General features: G+C 42.6%; 1 protein-coding gene across 5 annotated transcripts in view; it reads right to left on the bottom strand.

Moving 5' to 3' along the window:
* radil (Ras association and DIL domains) overlaps positions 1-19,260 on the bottom strand; it is a 31,149-nt gene that overhangs the window by 9,856 nt on the left and 2,033 nt on the right. For 2 of the 5 annotated variants that reach the window (XM_005460727.4, XM_013264557.3), the window contains exons 2-14: positions 18,621-18,718; positions 17,502-17,616; positions 15,596-16,109; positions 8,747-8,854; positions 8,097-8,212; positions 7,810-7,998; positions 7,035-7,719; positions 6,403-6,533; positions 5,367-5,404; positions 4,608-4,762; positions 4,328-4,440; positions 4,012-4,128; positions 2,631-2,754 (exon numbers count right to left, since the gene is read on the bottom strand). In XM_005460727.4, coding sequence (XP_005460784.1) covers positions 2,631-2,754; positions 4,012-4,128; positions 4,328-4,440; positions 4,608-4,762; positions 5,367-5,404; positions 6,403-6,533; positions 7,035-7,719; positions 7,810-7,998; positions 8,097-8,212; positions 8,747-8,854; positions 15,596-16,109; positions 17,502-17,585 — 2,374 coding nt within the window. In that variant the 5' untranslated portion in view covers positions 17,586-17,616; positions 18,621-18,718. The remainder of the gene's footprint in view (positions 1-2,630; positions 2,755-4,011; positions 4,129-4,327; positions 4,441-4,607; positions 4,763-5,366; positions 5,405-6,402; positions 6,534-7,034; positions 7,720-7,809; positions 7,999-8,096; positions 8,213-8,746; positions 8,855-15,595; positions 16,110-17,501; positions 17,617-18,620; positions 18,719-19,260) is intronic. The other 3 variants (XM_013264556.3, XM_013264558.3, XM_013264560.3) reach the window with 3 other exon arrangements.

Genomic DNA, 19,260 nt, shown 5'->3' with positions numbered 1-19,260 from the left:
GTACAAACGATGAAAAATAACTGCGCTCCAATAGTGTCATTTTTTCAGAGCCTGCAAATATTTTAATATCTACATTTTACATAATCAGAGTAAATGTACAAAAAAAAGATACATACAAAAGATCTATCAGATGTGGTTAAAATGTCCTTTTTAATCTGCAGTCTGCAAGTCAAAACAAGCAATAATTAATCTAAATACTAGTTCTATATATAGTAAACATAAACAGCAATATATAATGCAATAATTCTGCAATGACAAGGCAATCACAATTTTATCAGCCAAATATTACCCAATATCAGCATTATACGCCTATATTGACTAAATAATGGAAATTATAGTTGATATGAGCCAACGGGCAAGTAAGATGCCATTCACCACTATCCAAGGCTGACGTTTATCTGATCCATTTACTGTAAAGATTGGCAGTTTTTCTAGATAGGACAGTGTAAAACAGACAGGAAAGTACGGTGGGGGGTGGAGGTGACATCCAGAAAACAGACTGAGGCAATCTCGAAACCAGGACGCTTCAGCAAAGACTCTGGCCTTCGGTACATGGGTTATCTGTTCAACCAAGTGAGCTATAGCGATCCCATCCAACAGACTTTTCAACAGGTAAACAAATTTCTATAATCAGGCAAATGTCTAAAAATCCCTGTACAATTTCCCAAAGCAAGTGCATCTGACATTAGAGAAATAAAACCTAAAAGTAACAGAGTTTTTGGCACATTACTTACAAATACCAGAAATTATGAACTGAATAACTGTTGCACCCATACATGAATAGAAATGTCTCAATGAAACTGTCCGCTTCCTACATAAAACTATTTAAAACAGGCTAGATAACAAACAGTGGGCAGCTGTAAAACCGATGTAGTAAAATTATATATTCAATGAAAAATTTGCCACAGGATGTATGGGTGGGTGTAGATCCCAGGGGGAGACTGCTCTGGTTGTGAAAATAAGTCAGACTGTAAAATGACCCTCGGCTCACTTTTTCTATGAGTAAACACTTTCCTGATAAGTTTATGGGCTCAGTCACTACTTATTTAATACAAAATGATCTTTATTTTGTACATTACAGTAGAGTGTTGAGTACAATAAAAGATAAAGCAGCGTGTGCCTTGGGGCGTGGCTGCCATGTAAGAGTGCAGTGTTTTTGCCTTCTCTGTAAAATCCCCCCTCGTGACATCTAGTATCACAGCCATCACAAGTCTAGTTTTCAAAACAGCACTTCAAAGCCACATCACCGATACTTCCATCCTTAATATACAGTCTCTGTTTCTACCAAAAATGTCTAACTTTTGCTTTTAAGGACATTAAAGTCAAGGAATTCTGAAATGATCTGGATTCCTAAATTCCTTTTTTAGGACACACACAGGCACACAGTCCTAAACTGAACGTCTCCCCCTAAAATCACCACAAGCAGCACATGACAGGAAGCTTCAGGCAGACAATAAACTGGCAGCATTATCTGCTGACTGCGCGCACACACACATATAACTTCTGCCATATGTTTTGGATGCACGCACACACCCTCCGCTGTAATAGGCTTATGTCTAGGCATACAGTAATCTATGTGAGAGGCATCGCAAACTGACCAGACATCTCTTAACCTCCCGGCAAAAGGTGTGATAATGCTGTGTATACCCCAAAATCAAACCATCCAAACAACAAAAATGATAATTTATTATAATCTGTTAGCAAGGCTTAAGTTTTCCCTACATCACAACGAACATCTCCACCACTCCGCTCATCTTTCCTCGGCTGTGTGATTGAGCAATGTGAGCGTAGGGTTTTTGAATGCTGAATGTGAACAAGTGTGCATGTGTGTGTGAGTGGGTTGCGGAGCACCCAGTGCGAACGTCAGCGTTACCTGCTACAAACTCACTTCTCTGTTACCATGGACACCATCAGCAGAGAAATATCAATGAGCGACAAAAATGGGAGCGAGGCAGAGAGAAAGCCAGACAGCGAGGGAGAGAGGGAGGCGGAGATGAGATGGGGGACGGTGTAGCCCCTGCATGTATTAAAGGTATTTCTCCTTCTGCCTTTGCCAGACATGTGATCTGTCCTGTCTCCACCAGCTAATGAAGACATATGGCATGTATTTGAGTGTGTCCGTGTGTGTAAGACAAACGATATAAAGTGAGGGCGAGGGTAGCTGGCTTGACATGCAGACACAGCTGGCAGTAAATTACTGTTTTTTCTTTTTTTGTTGTTGTTATTTTTAAAGAAAGGTAAGAGCCTATTAGCAAAGTCATCATAACAACTGAATGACCTTCCAGCCCTTTACCCTTCACTCTGCCCTTTTTCACTCCTCCCTGCTTTATCTGCTCTCTCTCGCCTCCACCCAATCCCACCTCCACTCTTCTTTGTCTCACCCCCTGATGGCCAGATGGAAAGAAGGAAGGCAAGACGGAGGTGGGGGAAGAGGAAGAGGAGGGGGAGAAACGGAATGCAGATAGGAGAAGGGCACTGAGGACAAATCTGGGTTAGTCCCCTGTCAAAATGCTGACAAGGACACAAGGACACAGTCTAGTTCACTGTGTCTCTCATATACATTCACAACTGTACAAACCCGGAGGGTCTAATGGAAAAGTGTGTGTGTGTGTGTATGCTTTTTTCTCTACCTTTGTCCATCAGTTGGTTAAACAGTGACACGTTGGAGAAGAAGAAGAGGTAAGCAAACATTTGAGCCTGGATCTCTGGGTGAACCTGGTAGCCTTGCAGAAGCTCCTGCGCACTCTGAAAGACCTGCACACACACATACACACCCATACATTTCATAGTCTTTGCTGTAGCTTCTATTCCTATACGTCAGTATACCTAAGCAGCTACAGTTAGGTTCATAAGTATTTGGACAATGATGCATAAAATCTGCCACAACAGATTTTAAATCCTACAATCATTATAGGATTGTGTAGGCTTTCAGAAGGGGTTAAATAAGTATTAAGTATTTCCTTATCTGTTTAAGGGTTACAGTCATTTTATACAGTTTTATTGTCAGGTGAGGGCTCTTCTCTCAACATCTAGTGTCGATTCCATGTGTTGAAGTTGCATTTTTTAATATGAGGTACAAAGAGTTGTTAATCCAAAAGAAGGAGGACATCTTTAACCTGAAAATTCTACATAAACCTGTCAGAGAGATATCAAAAACTTTGGGAGTGTTAAAATCAACAGTCTGGGGAATTATTAAAAGGAAGGAATGACTTGGCCAACTGAAAATGACTGAAGACAATTAAAGTGGATGATCACAGAATTCTTTCCATGGTTAACAAAAACAATTTCACAACATCCAACCAAATCAGAAACACTCTCGAGGAGGTAGGTGTATTATTGTCCAGGTCTACCATCAAAAGTTGTCTTTAGGAATAGAAATACAGAGCGATTACTACAAGGTAAAAATCACTGGTTACACTCAAGAAAAGGAAAGCCAAAAAGCCTTTGCATGATGACATCATTCTTTGGACAGACGAAAGCAAGATTTCTTTGCACAAGAACGATGTGAAGAGAAAAGTATGGAGGAAGACAGAAAGGCCTGGCAGAGTATCTCAGTGAGAGGAAAGGCAGCATTGGATGATGCCCACGGGTTCAAGACTTCCAGACTTTTGAATAAAAATGTTTGTAATTCCTGAGCACTTAATGCAATAGTTCTGGCTTTGGACTGGATGCTATTTACGACCCCTGAATTAAAGCTGAAAGTCTGCACATATATTGACTGCCTGACTTAAAATACACTGCGGTGGTATAGAGACACGAAACTATAAAAATTGTGTCATTGTCCTCAGTTGTATGCCTCTAAATGTATATATGTTGGCAATCCAAGCAGGGTAGTAGCCCTACAATGTGCATGACAAGCATCTTTAAACAATAATTTTACTATGTGCAAATACTCTGAAAACAAAGACATTACTAACCAAAGTCCCTGTTGTTTTTATGACAACGTTTTAATAAATTAACTTCTCATGACCTTGAAAACCCGAACTTGTACAAAGCTATGCACATCCCTACCTGCAAAACCCTTCGCACAGGTTCGGGAAACCCCACGCCTCCTTTCCAGCAGGGCTCAGAGCTGTCGACTGGAAATGGATTACAGTCCAACAGACCCGGTAACACCACATAAAGAGCCTGGACACGAACACACACACACACGAAAACAAAAATACATTATGATGAAGGTGATTGGAATTACAGAATAGTTCACACCATCCGGGCATTCTTTGTGCCCACAAAGGTGTGTTATTATTCATCCGGTGCAATTTAAAAACACAACAAAAACCTTCTTGGTCATTTAGAAGATAGCACCGCTGCTGGGTTGACAGATTACCTTGGTGATATAGTAGACACACTGCTGGAAAGTGTACATGATTACTTCTTCCAAGATTGTCATAGCCTCCTCATTGGCTGATATGGTCGCTGATAGCAACGACTCCTTTGACCCTAGACACAGATGATGGAGACGGAGTCACACTTAAGATATATACAGGCAGAGGGAGAAGGAGGGCTGTAGCTGTGTCAGTATCTACTGTATGTCAGTGTGAGTAATGACTCCAAGTTGTTTCCACACTCATCATTCTGACTTTGCGTATGTGTGTGTGTGTGTGTACCTTGCAGTGTCTCTATGCTGTGTGTGTATGCTGGCGCTCTTTGCTGTATAAAGTAGAGGATCTCGATAGAGTTGGACATCCAGAAGAAAATGGTCTGCAGGTCTGGGACCAGGTCTGAGATGCTGAGCAGAGACAGCGAGGCCGGATCTTGGCTACTTGGACGTGCAGAGACAGGTTACACACAGTCAGGTAGGCTTCTCGACACCATGCACATTCCTACATAAACCGCTTTCACACGTGACCTCTGGACAGTTGGGTCAGGATTTAGCCAACAATCAGACATTTTCACATTCAGCACACAGCAGATGATAGTTTGCTTCAGATGCATTCTCACTATGCACAATAACTCACTGTGGTTTAGGTGAGGGAGCTGCCTGACTAGAACGTGCAAGAGGCAAGAAAAAGGACGACCAATCGCTCCCAGACTATGAAGTGTGCTATTCTCACACGAGCACGGTCGATGTCATACTAGTTTGTAGCATGTTAAAAGATCTTTTAATGCCAGAGAACATTTGTTCTCTGTTAACGTAATCTAGCAGACAGTACTTTCATATCGTGAGCGTTTGATGTTTATATATATTCATAGTAGAAAAATATTCTGGGAGGTCTTGAATGTTAAGTGAGTCACGAGTCTCTGGCAAGTTCAAAACAATGCTCTATAAAAGGTCAGGGCTTAAAGCAGCCACACAAAATAAAATGCAGGGCACATGAGACTGTCAGCTTCCTATTTTTTAACACGAGCTGGAAATTGATACTTACTGCTGAGCTTGCTTCTGCGCCAGCTCCTTTGTCTTCTCCTGCAGGGCGTACACACACACACACACACACACACACACACACACACACGCACACAGAACAATTAAGCGCTCATTAAACTTTTACAGCGTGCGTAGGAGAAGCACACTTCATGACGCTTTTGCTAACCTACAGTAAGAACTAGCACCACTATCATTTACAAACCCACAGTGACACATGTTGAGAATTACCTCATGCTCCACTGTCCTGATATAAAATCACCCTAATTATAATAAAAAACTAATTAAACAAAAAAAGAAAGAAAGAAACCACACCTTCCTTTTAACCAGCAGCCATAAACTGAATAAAGTTTTGGGGCTTCCTCCAGTGTTTAACTGCAGCAGTTGGCCATCTCACTTGAAGCAACTCCACAGCTCTATAAATTTCACACTTTCAATATAACATAAACCTTCAGGAAACATCGTTTCACTCAGAAGTACTGTTCTTTTAATGACTGTGGCTTTAGTCCAACAACTAACTGACTAAACTCATAAGATGAGACGCATCAGGGAGCTGTTCTCACCGCAGCGGGACAATTTCCTACATTTTATTACAAAGTGTAGGAAAAAAGGGTTACAAAATATTCGCAGTAAGGTATTAAAATATCAGATAAGCTGGCATCAAATCTTTATGCAATGCTGGATAAAGTGGAGTTGTTTGGGAAACAAGTGTCGAGGAGATGAAGGTAAATTTGATCCCTTTAGGAATAACTACCGAAGAAGAGTATGGAGGGGTAAAATGAGTATTTGCCAAAAGTAAAGCTTAGGGGGTGAAAATCTTCTGCTTTAGGTTTTTTTATGTGAAAGCCAAATAACAAGCATAGCAGGGGTTTAGTTAAAACAGACGACTGTGCATGGCTGGAGTGTAACACAGTATAAAACATGTGATACGGCAGCCTGTTTAACGATTCACCTGACCTGACATGACTGACCGGTAACTCTCCACACGAGGCCAGAGGGACCACAGAGAGACACAGACACAGTAACAAGCTGAAACTGACCCATGCTATGCTCTGGATTCGCCGGACGATCTTGAGCAGCAGTTTTCCGAAACTTCCAGGTGGGAATGTCGATGCAGAGTGCTGTATGCACATGCACAGCAGGTAGGCAGGTGTCAGCTTGTGGTCATCTCCTGAGCAGAGGACACAGGTCGAGTTATTGAAAACACACTGAATAATTTAGAGGCTTCACTGAAGCTAATTTCAGCTGGAAGGCATATGAAGAATAACGTGGTCAGGGATCGTAAAACCAGAAGCTGCTGTTCAAGTCTTAAACTTTTATGTTTGCATTGACACTGTTAATGATCTGTACGCAGCAGGACAAGGACGAAAACTGCTGATGAAATACTCTCCTTATCCTCCCACAAATAAGGCGGTAATGTAATAATCTGCCTGACTCTCTCTATTGAGAATTTAAAGTATTCAAATTGAATTTCTCCATGTTTTTGAGCTTGAACTGAAATGTTTTCCATCACTGAATAGCAAAAGTCTCACATAACACATTGTGGATAAAGAACCACAAAATACCGTTTTGTAATTTTGCTAGAAAATCATTTTAACTGGACCTCAGAAAAAAAAAAGGTTCAGTTAATGTTTTTGATAATCTTTATATTACAGTAAGCCAGGCTGCTGACCTCCAGGTTCTATCAGAGACACGATCCTGTTTAGCAGCTGGTCTTCATGAGCCTGGTCAAACTCCAGCTGCAGCCTCCTTTTCTGACCTGCTCCAGCTCCTCTCCCTCCTCCATCACCCCCTGACACAGTAAGTGGCCCTCCTGTTGACGTCCCCACGCTGCGGGGTTTTACCAGGTGAGGTTTGAAACCGCGTCTGACCGCCGGGGCGCTCGACACCTGCGCTGCTCTGTCCTTCAGCACGGAGCCGCACATCTTACAAGTCTGAGCCCCGCCCTCTCCCTCCTCCGCCCCTGCGTCATAAAGCTGCCCCAGCGTGCGAAGGCGTGCCAAGGTCTGCGCGGGTAGCGGCTTAGAACCTGTGGGGTCCTTGTACAGAAAGATGTAATGTGCTCCGAAAGAAAGGAGGTCACCGTGGCGCAGCGTGGTGGAACGCTCGCAGCGGGAAAAGTTCACCAGGACTGTGGCGTTGAGCACGGGCTCGACTGCAACGCAGAATCGCTGACTCTCCCCCTGCTCTTCTCCCTTGTTGTTGTTGCTGGCGTGGCGACGGGGCGCGGGGACTCGGCGTAAGCGGCAGTGGAGCGGCAGGATGTCGGGAGAGAAGAGGCAGATGTTGGGACGAGCTGACGGAGTCTCCTGACCGACCGTGTGCTGCTCTCTGTTCAGCAGATACACCAAGCAGTCCTGCAACACAGAAAGCAAAAGAAGTCACAAAAAAATCAGACACACTAGAGGTCTCCGATACGACACGTGCACCTTTTCAGCAACCCTCACCTGCCGATTGAATCCCTGAAGCAGCAGAAGATGAGGGGACTGGTACAGAGAGTGCTTCACCCCTCCTCCTCCTCCTCCCTGACTGCCCTCCTCTTTTCTCCGGCTGCTGGAGGTCCCTTCTCGTTCTCGGCCCCTCAGTGGTCCTGGCAGGGTGGAGTAATAACGCTTGGGCTCCTCTCCCAATCCCAGCTGCAGATGGATGCGCATGCACACATTTAAGATTGAATGCACTTTATAAGCAGTTCAGTAAATACTAACAATCGATCATCTTCAGCAGGAGGCCCCACCTGGTTGAGGCTAGTCTCGCTGAGGCTGCGACAGAAGGATGAGTTGCTGGATCGGGGCAGGGTCAGCGTCCCCTTCGCCCTGTTCCTCTGGAGCTTACGAGCCTGGGCATTAATATCTATGAAGAACAGCAAGCCAGAGAACACGCAGGGAGAGAGAAGGACAAGAGGGAGAACAGGTGGAGAATAATAAAGAGGAGCGAGGAGAGCCAAAGAATGAAAGAGAAAAGGGAGAAAGTGTGCTTAAACCTGGTATCTACTTTGTTAACATGTATGTTTGACAGATGGGTAAACTGAGTAGGTCTGGTTGAAGCATTTTCTCAGACTCTAGTAACACAAATGCATACGTCATGTGTGAGCTGAGTGAAAACCAACAAAACAAATCCAGGCAGGAGTGAGACAGTCAAAGTCAGATGAAGTTAATGGTGCTGGATGGAGCAGCACATGTAGCTGACAACAGTGAACCAGATGAAAGGTGAACTGAGCTTGCCGTGGCTTGAGTTTGAGGATGTTTGAGGCCGTGCGATGGCTCACACAGATTTACCCACACACGAGAAAATCACTGGCAATGGGGGTGGCACTGGTGACAACGCAGGTAGAGGTGGTCTTCATGGCAATGACTAACAGCCACCCTACCTGAGGCCAGTCCCCACCTTTAGAGCTGGACTGTACCACTCGACCACACCGCAGGGGGGAGCTCCTGTGTTTGCCCAGCCCAGACCGACCCATTAGAGCCACCAGGAATTGTGGGGTTTTGGGCCCTACAGCAGGGTGGGAGGGGTTAGGAAGGGGGGTAAGGTGAGAAAACACCCCCACACCAAGGACACAAAACAATCCCCAAACACACACGCCATCCGCACAACACAAGACACAATACATGCACTGTGGAGCAAAGTGAGTCTGTTGTGCTTTAAGTGAGAAACATCAGCCGTTAGTAGAAACAGAGATACACAGTTAAAGGTGTGAGGCACAGGATTTTTCACACTAACACATCACTGACAAATTAGCTGCACTTTCCATTAGAAACTTAGCGTGTTTCAATCTTTAAATTGGATCTGTTTAGATGCTGTGCAGTGATATCAAATTGGATGTCTGCTGTTGGCTCTCAAGGGGAGGAAAACCAGTAAAAATGGGCGTCAAGTATACCACTGATGGATGATAATTGGGAGTTTAACAATTCCTCCACATCCACCCTCAGGATTACACTTGAGTTTTTAGCATATTGTTTAACCATCCATTTTCCTTAAGAGTCAATACAGGGTCACTAGAGGCTGGAGGATATCCCAGTTAGAGAGCACAAGACGCAAGGTGCTCCCTGGATACGGTGCTTTTAAGTTTTAGTGGGGAATACAGAGAAAAATTGTTGCTCACTGCATGAACATAATCATCCCTGATTTCACAGCCTGCAGACAACTGCTGTTAACTGTTCATTGGTAGAAACAAACTCTAGCCAAGTGGGGAGGAGTGAAACTCCAGCAGACGTGATTACTTACATCATGACTGGATTGAAATTTTTTTTAAAAAGCACACAGAGCAAAGTGGTGCCTAGCTAGCATAGGCATCATGAGTGCATTACTAATTATCAGGAAATATTATTACTCATCTTAATCTTGATCACTTCCCACAGTTAAATGAACATGACTGAATGATACTGTTGCCTATTAAAATGCTAAGTAAAAGAAAATCAAGCGCTCCCTAAAAAATAAACACCTGACCACATCACAGCTGGTCCCCGCACCACGCAGCTTGAAGGGACTAGTCTGCACGACTAACACTACGTTAAAAGACGACAAAATCCACATGTCTGGCACACCAGACGGTGAAGGGTTTGTCCCTCACAGTGGATTATCATCCATCGTTGGGGAATACTTAGGAATTAGGGCCAGTGATGGTAACTGAAAATAAATTAAATGCAAAGAATGCTGTAGAGTTGTGTCAGCACCACAAAGCAACACAACCAAGTTATTCAGCCACCTGAAACACCACAAACTGCAGTGTGGTGAACGCAAAAGATACAAGATACCGTGGCAAAACCTGCGCTGTACGCAAAACATCACAGGGGAAATGGAGAACTATATTTTGCTTCACAGAGATGCACTTAGGTCAGGTAAATAAACACCTTATTTATCTCCAAAGATGTTTTAACTAACAGGAATGAAGCACAATGTAAAAGTGAAAGCAGGGCTCCTGTTGATTTAATTTAGTGTTAAGGTTTATTTTTTTAAAGAGTTAAACTGAATTTATTTGAATAAGAAGGAGAAAAGTTAAATAAGCTTGGAAAATAATCACGATCTCAATAATGATCGAAATAATCGTGACAGTCATTTTGTTCATAACTGTGCAGCCCGATCAAATGTCTTCATTTATCATCTATTTATACATATGTGGCTTACACCAACACAAAGCCTGTGTTAAAGAGAAGCTCAGTAAACCATATTTCCTCATAAAGCTCGGCTAAGTCACCAGCACTGTCTCTGAAGCTCATGCACGGAGTTGCTGGAAACTTAAAATCTATCAGAAACATAATGATATAGGTGGAGGCAGTGGATGAAGCAGAGGGTGGGGTAGTGTATCATGGGAAGTTCGACCAGGCCACAAGACCTTTGTATCACATCTATAGCCTTGGTTTTACAGCTATTACACATCTAATGATAAGTAAAATAATTTGGCTGTGATGTGCTAAGTACACATTGAAAATCCTGGAGTACCTTTAAAGTGCAATCTCGTTTTTAAAAAGTGTGTGTGAGAAGTTTCACACATGGGCATGCACCTCACACACAGAGAGGAGAGAAAAAAGACGAGTGAAAGACAGAGACAAAAAAGACTTCAGGCTGTGAATTCTGTTAGCATTATAACACCACTGAGAAAAGGTTAGTGTGAAAATGAACATGTGCATTAATATGTGTTAGTTGTTAAAGCTGCTCTCACACACTATATAAAGGGGAATTAAGCTGCATTTTTCCATATAGAGCTAAAAATGTCTCAAAAACACTGAAGAATTAGTTAATTAAATATTAACACTGGTGATAATTTGTACTTCATTTGTTTACAAATCCAGTAAAATGCCAAATCCAACAATCAATTGCTCATTTTAACCAAAGACAAAGTCTAGCAGGCTGAAGGTCATGTGTGTGTTAGAGCATTGACTTTATCCCAAAACAAAATAAAAATCACTGAGCCTCACTGTGGCACTGGCCGATCTAACTTTCCTTTACAGCAAACACTGTAGTTAATTTTATTTGCGTCAGTCTCTATGCTACTGTTTCCACGACTGCTGCCCAGAGAAAACAGAGCAAACAGGGAAAACAGAAAGACATGGTGGTGTCTGGCAGTGGTGGTGGTGCGGGAGGTGCTACAGCTGAAATGTTTTAGGTCAACTACAAATGCTCTGTGAGTTTTTAACTAAATATTTTTCAACCTAATAGTGTCATTCTTATTTAACCTTTAACATTAAATGATCAGAAATGCTTTTAATGTCATTTAAATATTTTTTTTTTTAAATCAGATTTTTGATTGACATATTGGCCGACAAAAGGAGGTGTAGCCGAATTACGTGTGCTAAGCATCACCTCTGTCACCCAATCAGACCTCTCTGCTGTGTTTGTAGTGTTTGTCTTTTCAATCAAACTGTATGGGAAAGAAAAAAAAAACAATTGCATCATGGGAGCCAGAGCTCATCAAGTCTGTGCTCCACTTTTTCTGAGTTAATTTCTAGTATGTTATTATCATGCTGCATAACACTAATTTGCTGATATCTGTATCTCTATCTCCAAAACAACATGACGTGCTAACTCTGAGGATTCAAAATAGGGCTTCCCAAGCCTATGTACAGTCTATATTTCCAGCCCCACGCTGTGTTACCGGATTTAAGTTTAAAATGCTCACAGATCATGTTAACCATGCTGACTAAAAGAGCGATAAATCTGGTTAGTTCAGCGCTTGATGCACCAGCAAAAAGTGTTTTGGTTTTTCTTTTACAAAAAAGTATAACAGTCATTTGACACCACAGCTCAAATTAGCTCTAAGCGGAACAGACAGAGAACTGGGAGGTCCCTGTTAACAACTGAGCAAAAGGACAAGTAGATCAGAGAGTCTAATTTGAGAAACAAATGCCTCAGGTCCTCAACTGGCAGATTATTCAACGATATACTCAAAGTATTAGCCTCAATGTCAAAGGCACAGTTACAAAGAAGAAGTCATGTCTGTCACTAGCCAATAAAAAGAAAGATGTGAAAAAGAACTATTTACAAAATTATTATTCAGCTGCTACTGTTTTTATATAATGAACTGAGGCCAGTACAGTTACCAACCACTGTTGGTTATATGAACACATTGACCGTAAGAATCCCCCTTTAAACCAGTGCCATCCTTGCTTTAAACCCATTCATGTGGATGATGCTGCAGAAGAGAAACATGTCTGCAGATTACCTCAGTGACGTGACAGGTAGAACATTTAAGGCTAAGGACATATAATACTTTTCATTTGATGGGAAAGAGCTTTTACTGGTTAAAATCCTACAAAACAAAGTGGAAAACATTATGACAACGGAGAAATTATATAGTGAAGGATACACTATAGTCCCCTTATCCCAGTACACAGACGTAATCATGTCCTTTGACACAATTTTTAGTGTAGTCAAAACCTGTGTATTTAACTTCCATGTACACTGTGATACGTCTGTGACTACTGCAGTTTATTTCTATTAGCACAATAATTTTTCTCATCAACCACATAAACTAACCTTTCAGAAAAGTTTGCTCAGGTTTTTAATTAAAATTAAAATTATTAGAATTAAAATTAAAAATTGCCACCAACCTTCTGCTTTAAAGATCTTATGCTGCTGTCTGCACAAATACTTTTCCTCTACTGACCAAAACAATTATCCAACAGTACCAGAGACAGGCACAACATGCCATTCTGAAATCCCTTTAAAGCCTTTTCTAGAAGTAAGTCTCAACACTAGGCAGCCATCTTCCCTCTAGGCACATATTTGGGGAGTCATTTTAAATCGTTATCTAAATAAACCAATGGTCACCAGGGCATAAAATTATATACTGTATAGATTAACCAGTCAAATTGGATTATAGGATGAGTTTGCTGACTTTGTGCCCAAATAGGTTTTTAGAAAGCTAGTTAGTTTCTCTGCTTGCTATTGATGTCCAGGTTCAAAACATCCATCCATCCATTCTCTTCCACTTATTCAGTTTAGGGTTGTAGGGGCTGGAGCCTACCTATCATAGTGTGCCAATCTGTCGCAGGGCTAACATACAGACAGTCAGCCTTTTATAATGTGCCTGGCTCATAGTTACTATGAAACATGGACACAGGACTATAATATCAGAGTTTATGAGCTCAGTGGCTCATTTTGGGTCTTACTGAGTAAAAAAACAAGTCTACTTTGTAAATCTTGTTCATACTACTTGTCACATCTGGGTTTTTTACTACCAAAGATGCCAGCACTACCAAAATCCAAAATATGCCCAAAGCTGGCATTTGGAGATTTAAATTATAAATGACAAAAATGGTTCCTGAACAGGAAGGAATAGCAAGTATTAGGATCCCTGTAAAGTCCTGAATTGAATTTAAGCGTGTTTTCACATCTTCAGGGTTTACTTAATTTCACTAGCTGGGACCACATCCTCGGTAACGATGGGCGATGAGGGATGAGGAAGTGTGAACTGGTGCTGCGGTTTGGGGAAGGCCTCGAAGGTGACTGGCGACGGCTCCCGGGCCGGGCAGATCCCCATGTACCAACGAGAAATGAATGAAGGAAAGGAAGAGAGGAGAAGAGGAGAAGAGAGGGAAAATGGGGGGGAAGGGTGGGGCATGAAAATGAGAACAGCAGGTATTGGAGAAGGGGGTTTTTTATAGCCTGAGGCCGGAGGGGGCGTGAAGGAGGAGTGGTCCCGCTCCTGAAATCAGATGATATCTCCACTAGACAGATTGAACACTCTGTTCCGTGTTCCGTCTTGGTGCAGTTCATTTGTGCAGATGTGTACAGAGTAATCACACTCGGGTGCAGATCGAAACAACCACACGAGACCCTTTGGAGGAGGCGGTCTTGGTGTGGTTCTAAACGAACTCCAGAGCGGTTCGTTTATGCTCCACCCCAGGCCCATGTGGCCAATAAGCAGACTGAATACTTTCACGTGGTTTGCTTGGAGTTGACTTGGATTTTTTTTGTGTGTGAAAACAAACCAAACCACAGGGAAAAGCTACAAGTTTACAAACTCATCAACTGATTTGGACCAGAGTAAACAAACTATAGGTGTGAAAACACCCCAAAACACTCCTCGTTTCCTTCACCCTCAACCAGAAACAGCAGATTGTCCCTCCCTGACCCTGGTTCTGCTTGAGATAGCTTCCTGTTAAAAGGGGTTCTTCCTTCCCACTGTCACCTAGTGCTTCCCCACAGTGATTGTTCTTTTCTAATAATGCTGGGTCTTTCTTTACAATATAAAGTGCCTTGATGTGACTGTTGTTCTGAGTTGGATAGTTTGCCACTATCCATTTTTTTCTTACGAGAGCCTACACTTAGAAAATATTATGGGTTATTTACTCTTTGGTAATACATCCCTCCATAAACAAGCCTCATTTTTTCAGCGTCTTTATACACAAACAGCAATGCAGATTACTAAGCGACTCTCTGGCCAGCATGTAAGTTGACATAGCAACCAGTAAACCCTGGCATGCTTCATGAGAAATGTGTTGCAGCTATGTGTGACAGTGAGGCTGAAAATACTTGCTCCATCTCTACCAAAAAAACCACAGTTGCTGCGTGTGCATGTGTAAATGGCAAACTTTTCATCAATCAGTAAACCAATTACGCATAAAAGGTCACATCATGGTTTCAACAACGGTACACGGGCTCAGTGTGGATCAGTGTTCATAGTGCTGCATTGCAGATATAAAGTCACAACTGCTGTTTACCTGAGCTTCCTGAATCTACCGAACAGAGAGAATCTCGCCCAGGTGTGCGCAGCATCGTGCAGGTACTTTAATAGGAAGTGATACCGTTTCACTGTAGTACAAATGTGTAATCATTACAAAACAGAGTGCCCACACCCATCCACACCTCCGGTTTTGAAGGCTTCAGCTTTCACTCAATCAATCGACCAGCTGTCCAGCATCTCACCTGCACTATGCGCCGTGTGTGTCTGTGTGTGTGTGTAAAAGCACAGGAGTTTGTGCCTCTGATAGAAACCTAAATTACATACCTCCTCCTCGCAGCACCTCCGTATAAACATATGCAGGCACAATATCTTGTCTACAGGATATATATAATAACTATGACAAAAGGTTTGCATCTTCCCTCGCTTGCACTCGCGAATGCGCGCACACACACACACACACACGCACTGCAGAGGAGCTAACGAGCTGTGCTTTTCTGCTGAGTTTGACACGTTAAGAAAGGAAGGGAATTAGACCAGCTGCTGAGTGTGTACTTGACTACCTGTGTGGGTGTGTGTGTCTGTGCCTCTTTCTTTGTGCGTTTCCTCACCAGCCGTGATCGTATCCTTCTCCTTAGCATTTAGTTCCTCCACCTCTGCTCTCCTGCGCAGCTCAAACCGGCGTGCGTGTCCTTCTCGGGGTTTCCACAGCTCTTGGAGCAACAGCGGCTTTTCATTGTCCCCCAGCGCTCGTAAGCATTCAGTCCGCCACCCTCCTCCTCCTCCCCCACCGATCACGCCCCCTCCCTCGAAACGTCCGATCACATCACACAGGACATAAGAGTGGGCAGCATCCTTGTTGAGCGAGTAGCGCTCGAGTGCCTCTTTCACAAGTTCCTGCGCACTGGAGCGTGGCGTGGCCAGGACGCTCTTGTAGTTGGCACCGGCGCAGATTTCATCTCCGAAAATCTTCAACACGCCGGGGGCCGAGCTCTGAGTGGAGAGCTCAGCCGGGTCGTCGGCCGGCCGCTCCGGAGGCTCAGTCGTCGAGCGCCGGTCCCCTCGGGTGTTTGTTCCAGTGTCTGTAGGAACACGGTCTCTGTAGCTTAACGTACGGTACAGGACCTGGCAAACACACAAAAACAGTGAATGTACTGCAGGGCCACCCAGTGACAGGCATTATGTACAGTTTCTTCTTAAAAGGATCTGCATGTTTACCCAAGCTATTAAAAAACACACGTGTATGACTTTGGCTTTATGTTATCTCAGGAATAAACATCCTCATCAGCACGCTGGATGAAGATGTGCTCACCACACATTTTTAGGGCAGGCAATGTGACTTGTCATAGCAAGAGAAGCACAGGTGAAACAGTGACTTTGGCTCAGGTCCATCAAGCGCCCCGCCAAGTCACGACAGTGAGCCAGCATGCACAGTCACAAAATAAAGCACACCCATTTTTAATGGAGAGCTGAAATATCTCCTAATACATAATAATAAAGATATTTAAGTAGTCAACTGTGCTGCATACAGTCTCTGTAGTTGTTTATTTTACATGTGCTAAAAGTTTATGCAGTGTATTTCTTCCATGTTGGTCAGAATTTCTAGACATTTCTCGGTTATATAGTACAAAGCAGAGACTGATGGAAATCTCCATATAACAACTTTGCCCATGAAAAGAGAAAACCAGGCTGGATTTACAAATTTGGGGGTTGCCCTCTACAAGGTCGTCCTCTCATTAACATCTATGGTGCTCTTAGATTTTGTTCTTCATTCAAAGCTTCATTTTTATCCCTTGCACGTTTGTAACTTCACCACCGAGATCCTTTAAACCTTAAACTTTGCACTTTGTCCTTAAAGTGCAGCTGTACACCTGCACCTAAAGAACAGAGGACCCTCCTTCGAGAATGCCACTGTTCACCTTTTGGACTGAAAAGACAGATGGTTTTGAAAGAGTGTAAAGGAGTCCAGCTATGTCCACTGTGAACGACCACCACTGAGCAGAGGTGGTGGCCCACAACGCCAGCTATCAGCCCCCTGCGATGTAGTCTTGAAATACCATCCCAGGTGCTTTTACCTTCACTCACACCTTGCCTCAGGTGACCTCAATAGGTCACATGATGGGTTGGCGACAAGGTCTCACAATGGTTTTAGCCTTAAGCTCCAGTGATGGTAATGAACCAGGCCTTTTTTAACACCTCACCTAATATGATGGTGTACATGATAAACAGAAGGCCAGCCGCCTTCTTTTTTAACCTTTTAAAGCCAACTGAATCATATTTGATACATGTATTTTTTTAGACCTCTAAGCAAAGTGAAATTCACGATGAAGGGTTTTCACACATCGGAGGAGAATGTAGCTGGGACATAAGCTAAACGGACACTAAGTGTTCACAATACATCAAACAAGCAACCAGTATTATTTCACTTTATTTCTTTTAATCAGTTATTTTGACCTCTGTTTTGAAGCTTTCTTCTGTGAGTGTGTTTGTGAATGCTGAGTGTTTGTGTGTGAGCACCTGTGTGAAGGTCCTGCTCTGACGTTTCAAGCGGCTCTTGGACGGCAGGGACATACTCGCCCCAGAAGAAGAACCGTAGAACATGATGCTGCTGTTTGCTTCACAGACTCCACAACTGGTGAGCAAGAACACACACTTTTAGATGCTTTGTTCCTAATTTGGTGCACAGGAATTAGATGTTTGACGTTGGGATACACCGATCCGATATTTGGATCGAATATCCAGCCGATCCTGACTCAAAAATCTGGACTAGATATCAGTCCACTGGCCTGTTCTAAGGAGCCAGTCTATTCTTTTTAATTCTATCCTGGAACGAGTCAGCAACAGTGCATCAATTTAAAGTCATTTCAAAGTTTTCTTTGCATGTTTGCTATAGTTTCTGACTTTATAGCAAACTGTGCTCATGTGTCTTATGAAAAGCCTCAGACATGAAGATCTCCCAGTAAACTTCTCACTCTCACTCTCATTAAGTGCAGTTTAACTCTTGCTGTGAAACTTGTATTTCACTTACAGTTAACATGACATATAGCAATATGTCAACTTGATTGCTATTGTTCCACTTCACCTGACACCTACCAGCTCCACACACACTTGTGAAGGAGATGCAGTCACAGTGAGACGGGGAGCAGGAAAAGCAGAAACTAGAGTAACCATAAATAACACCAGTACACAGTAAAGACTCTGACACTGAGCTACTAGTGCAAATAATAAAAACCTTTTTTTATTCTTCATTTTATTAACTTATTAAAAATGTTTGAGCTTGAGGTTGCTTACATTTAAAAGAATGGCTCCCCGTGTCTTCCTCACAGTGAGGAACACAGCTTATTAATCTAACGCTGGTACTAAATTAGATCTGTATCTGTAGCAACTGTATCCAAAGATACCAGAAGGGAAGATAATAATATAATATCTGAAATGGAAAAAGCTGGATCAGTGCATCCCTAATTTCCAAATTAAATGCACACAAACATGAGAAAAACATGCAATAACACTGGACATACAACTACATCAAATACATAAAATCTAATCTAATGGAAAATGTATCCACTGCAAACAGACCATGAAGACAAAAAACAAACACAAAACTGTGTGTGTGTGTGTGTGTGTGTGTGTGAGTACCTCGATGCAGATAGTATTGTTGCCTCTATGTGCAGCAGCACAGTGTGTACAGCTGACTGTCATATGCTCTGCAATTCATTGCACTGTCACCTTTCACGCTGGAAAAATAAAACAGATGATGTTCAGGTCAAAGCTGAAGGATCCCATTCATCATTAACAGCCCGTCTACGTCCTCTGGGATTAAATAACACTGTCTGCTTTTAGCTTTTTAATGATTTTATTGAAAGCACTAAGCTGTTTTCACGCCAGACTCTTGACTTTGGCTTGATTGAAAAAAAGAAAAAAAGAAGCCGGCCAGGACTCTGACTCTGTGCTGAAGGGGAACACTGGATACTGCAAAGAAACTGCCTTTTTGAAAATCAAGCAGTGTCTGCAGTGGCTGTTATGTTTAATATTATGAACACACCGCTATATTGTGATCATTTCATTATGACACCAGATCTCATTACTCGCCAGGTTTAAATATTTTCTGGGGGAAAAAATAAACGAATAAACACTTAATAGATTATTTTTGTGTAGATTATATAGTGTGGACAGCAAACACGCCCATGTAGCACACAGAGTTTTCTCTCTGCAACTACTTATTATTTTTAGTATATTATAATAATGCTTTTTTTGTGAATTAAAAAAAAATAAAACT

Source organism: Oreochromis niloticus, linkage group LG6 (genome assembly GCF_001858045.2).
Source record: "Oreochromis niloticus isolate F11D_XX linkage group LG6, O_niloticus_UMD_NMBU, whole genome shotgun sequence".
Taxonomy (NCBI): domain Eukaryota; kingdom Metazoa; phylum Chordata; class Actinopteri; order Cichliformes; family Cichlidae; genus Oreochromis; species Oreochromis niloticus.
This window is presented reverse-complemented; position numbering and strand designations above follow the sequence as displayed.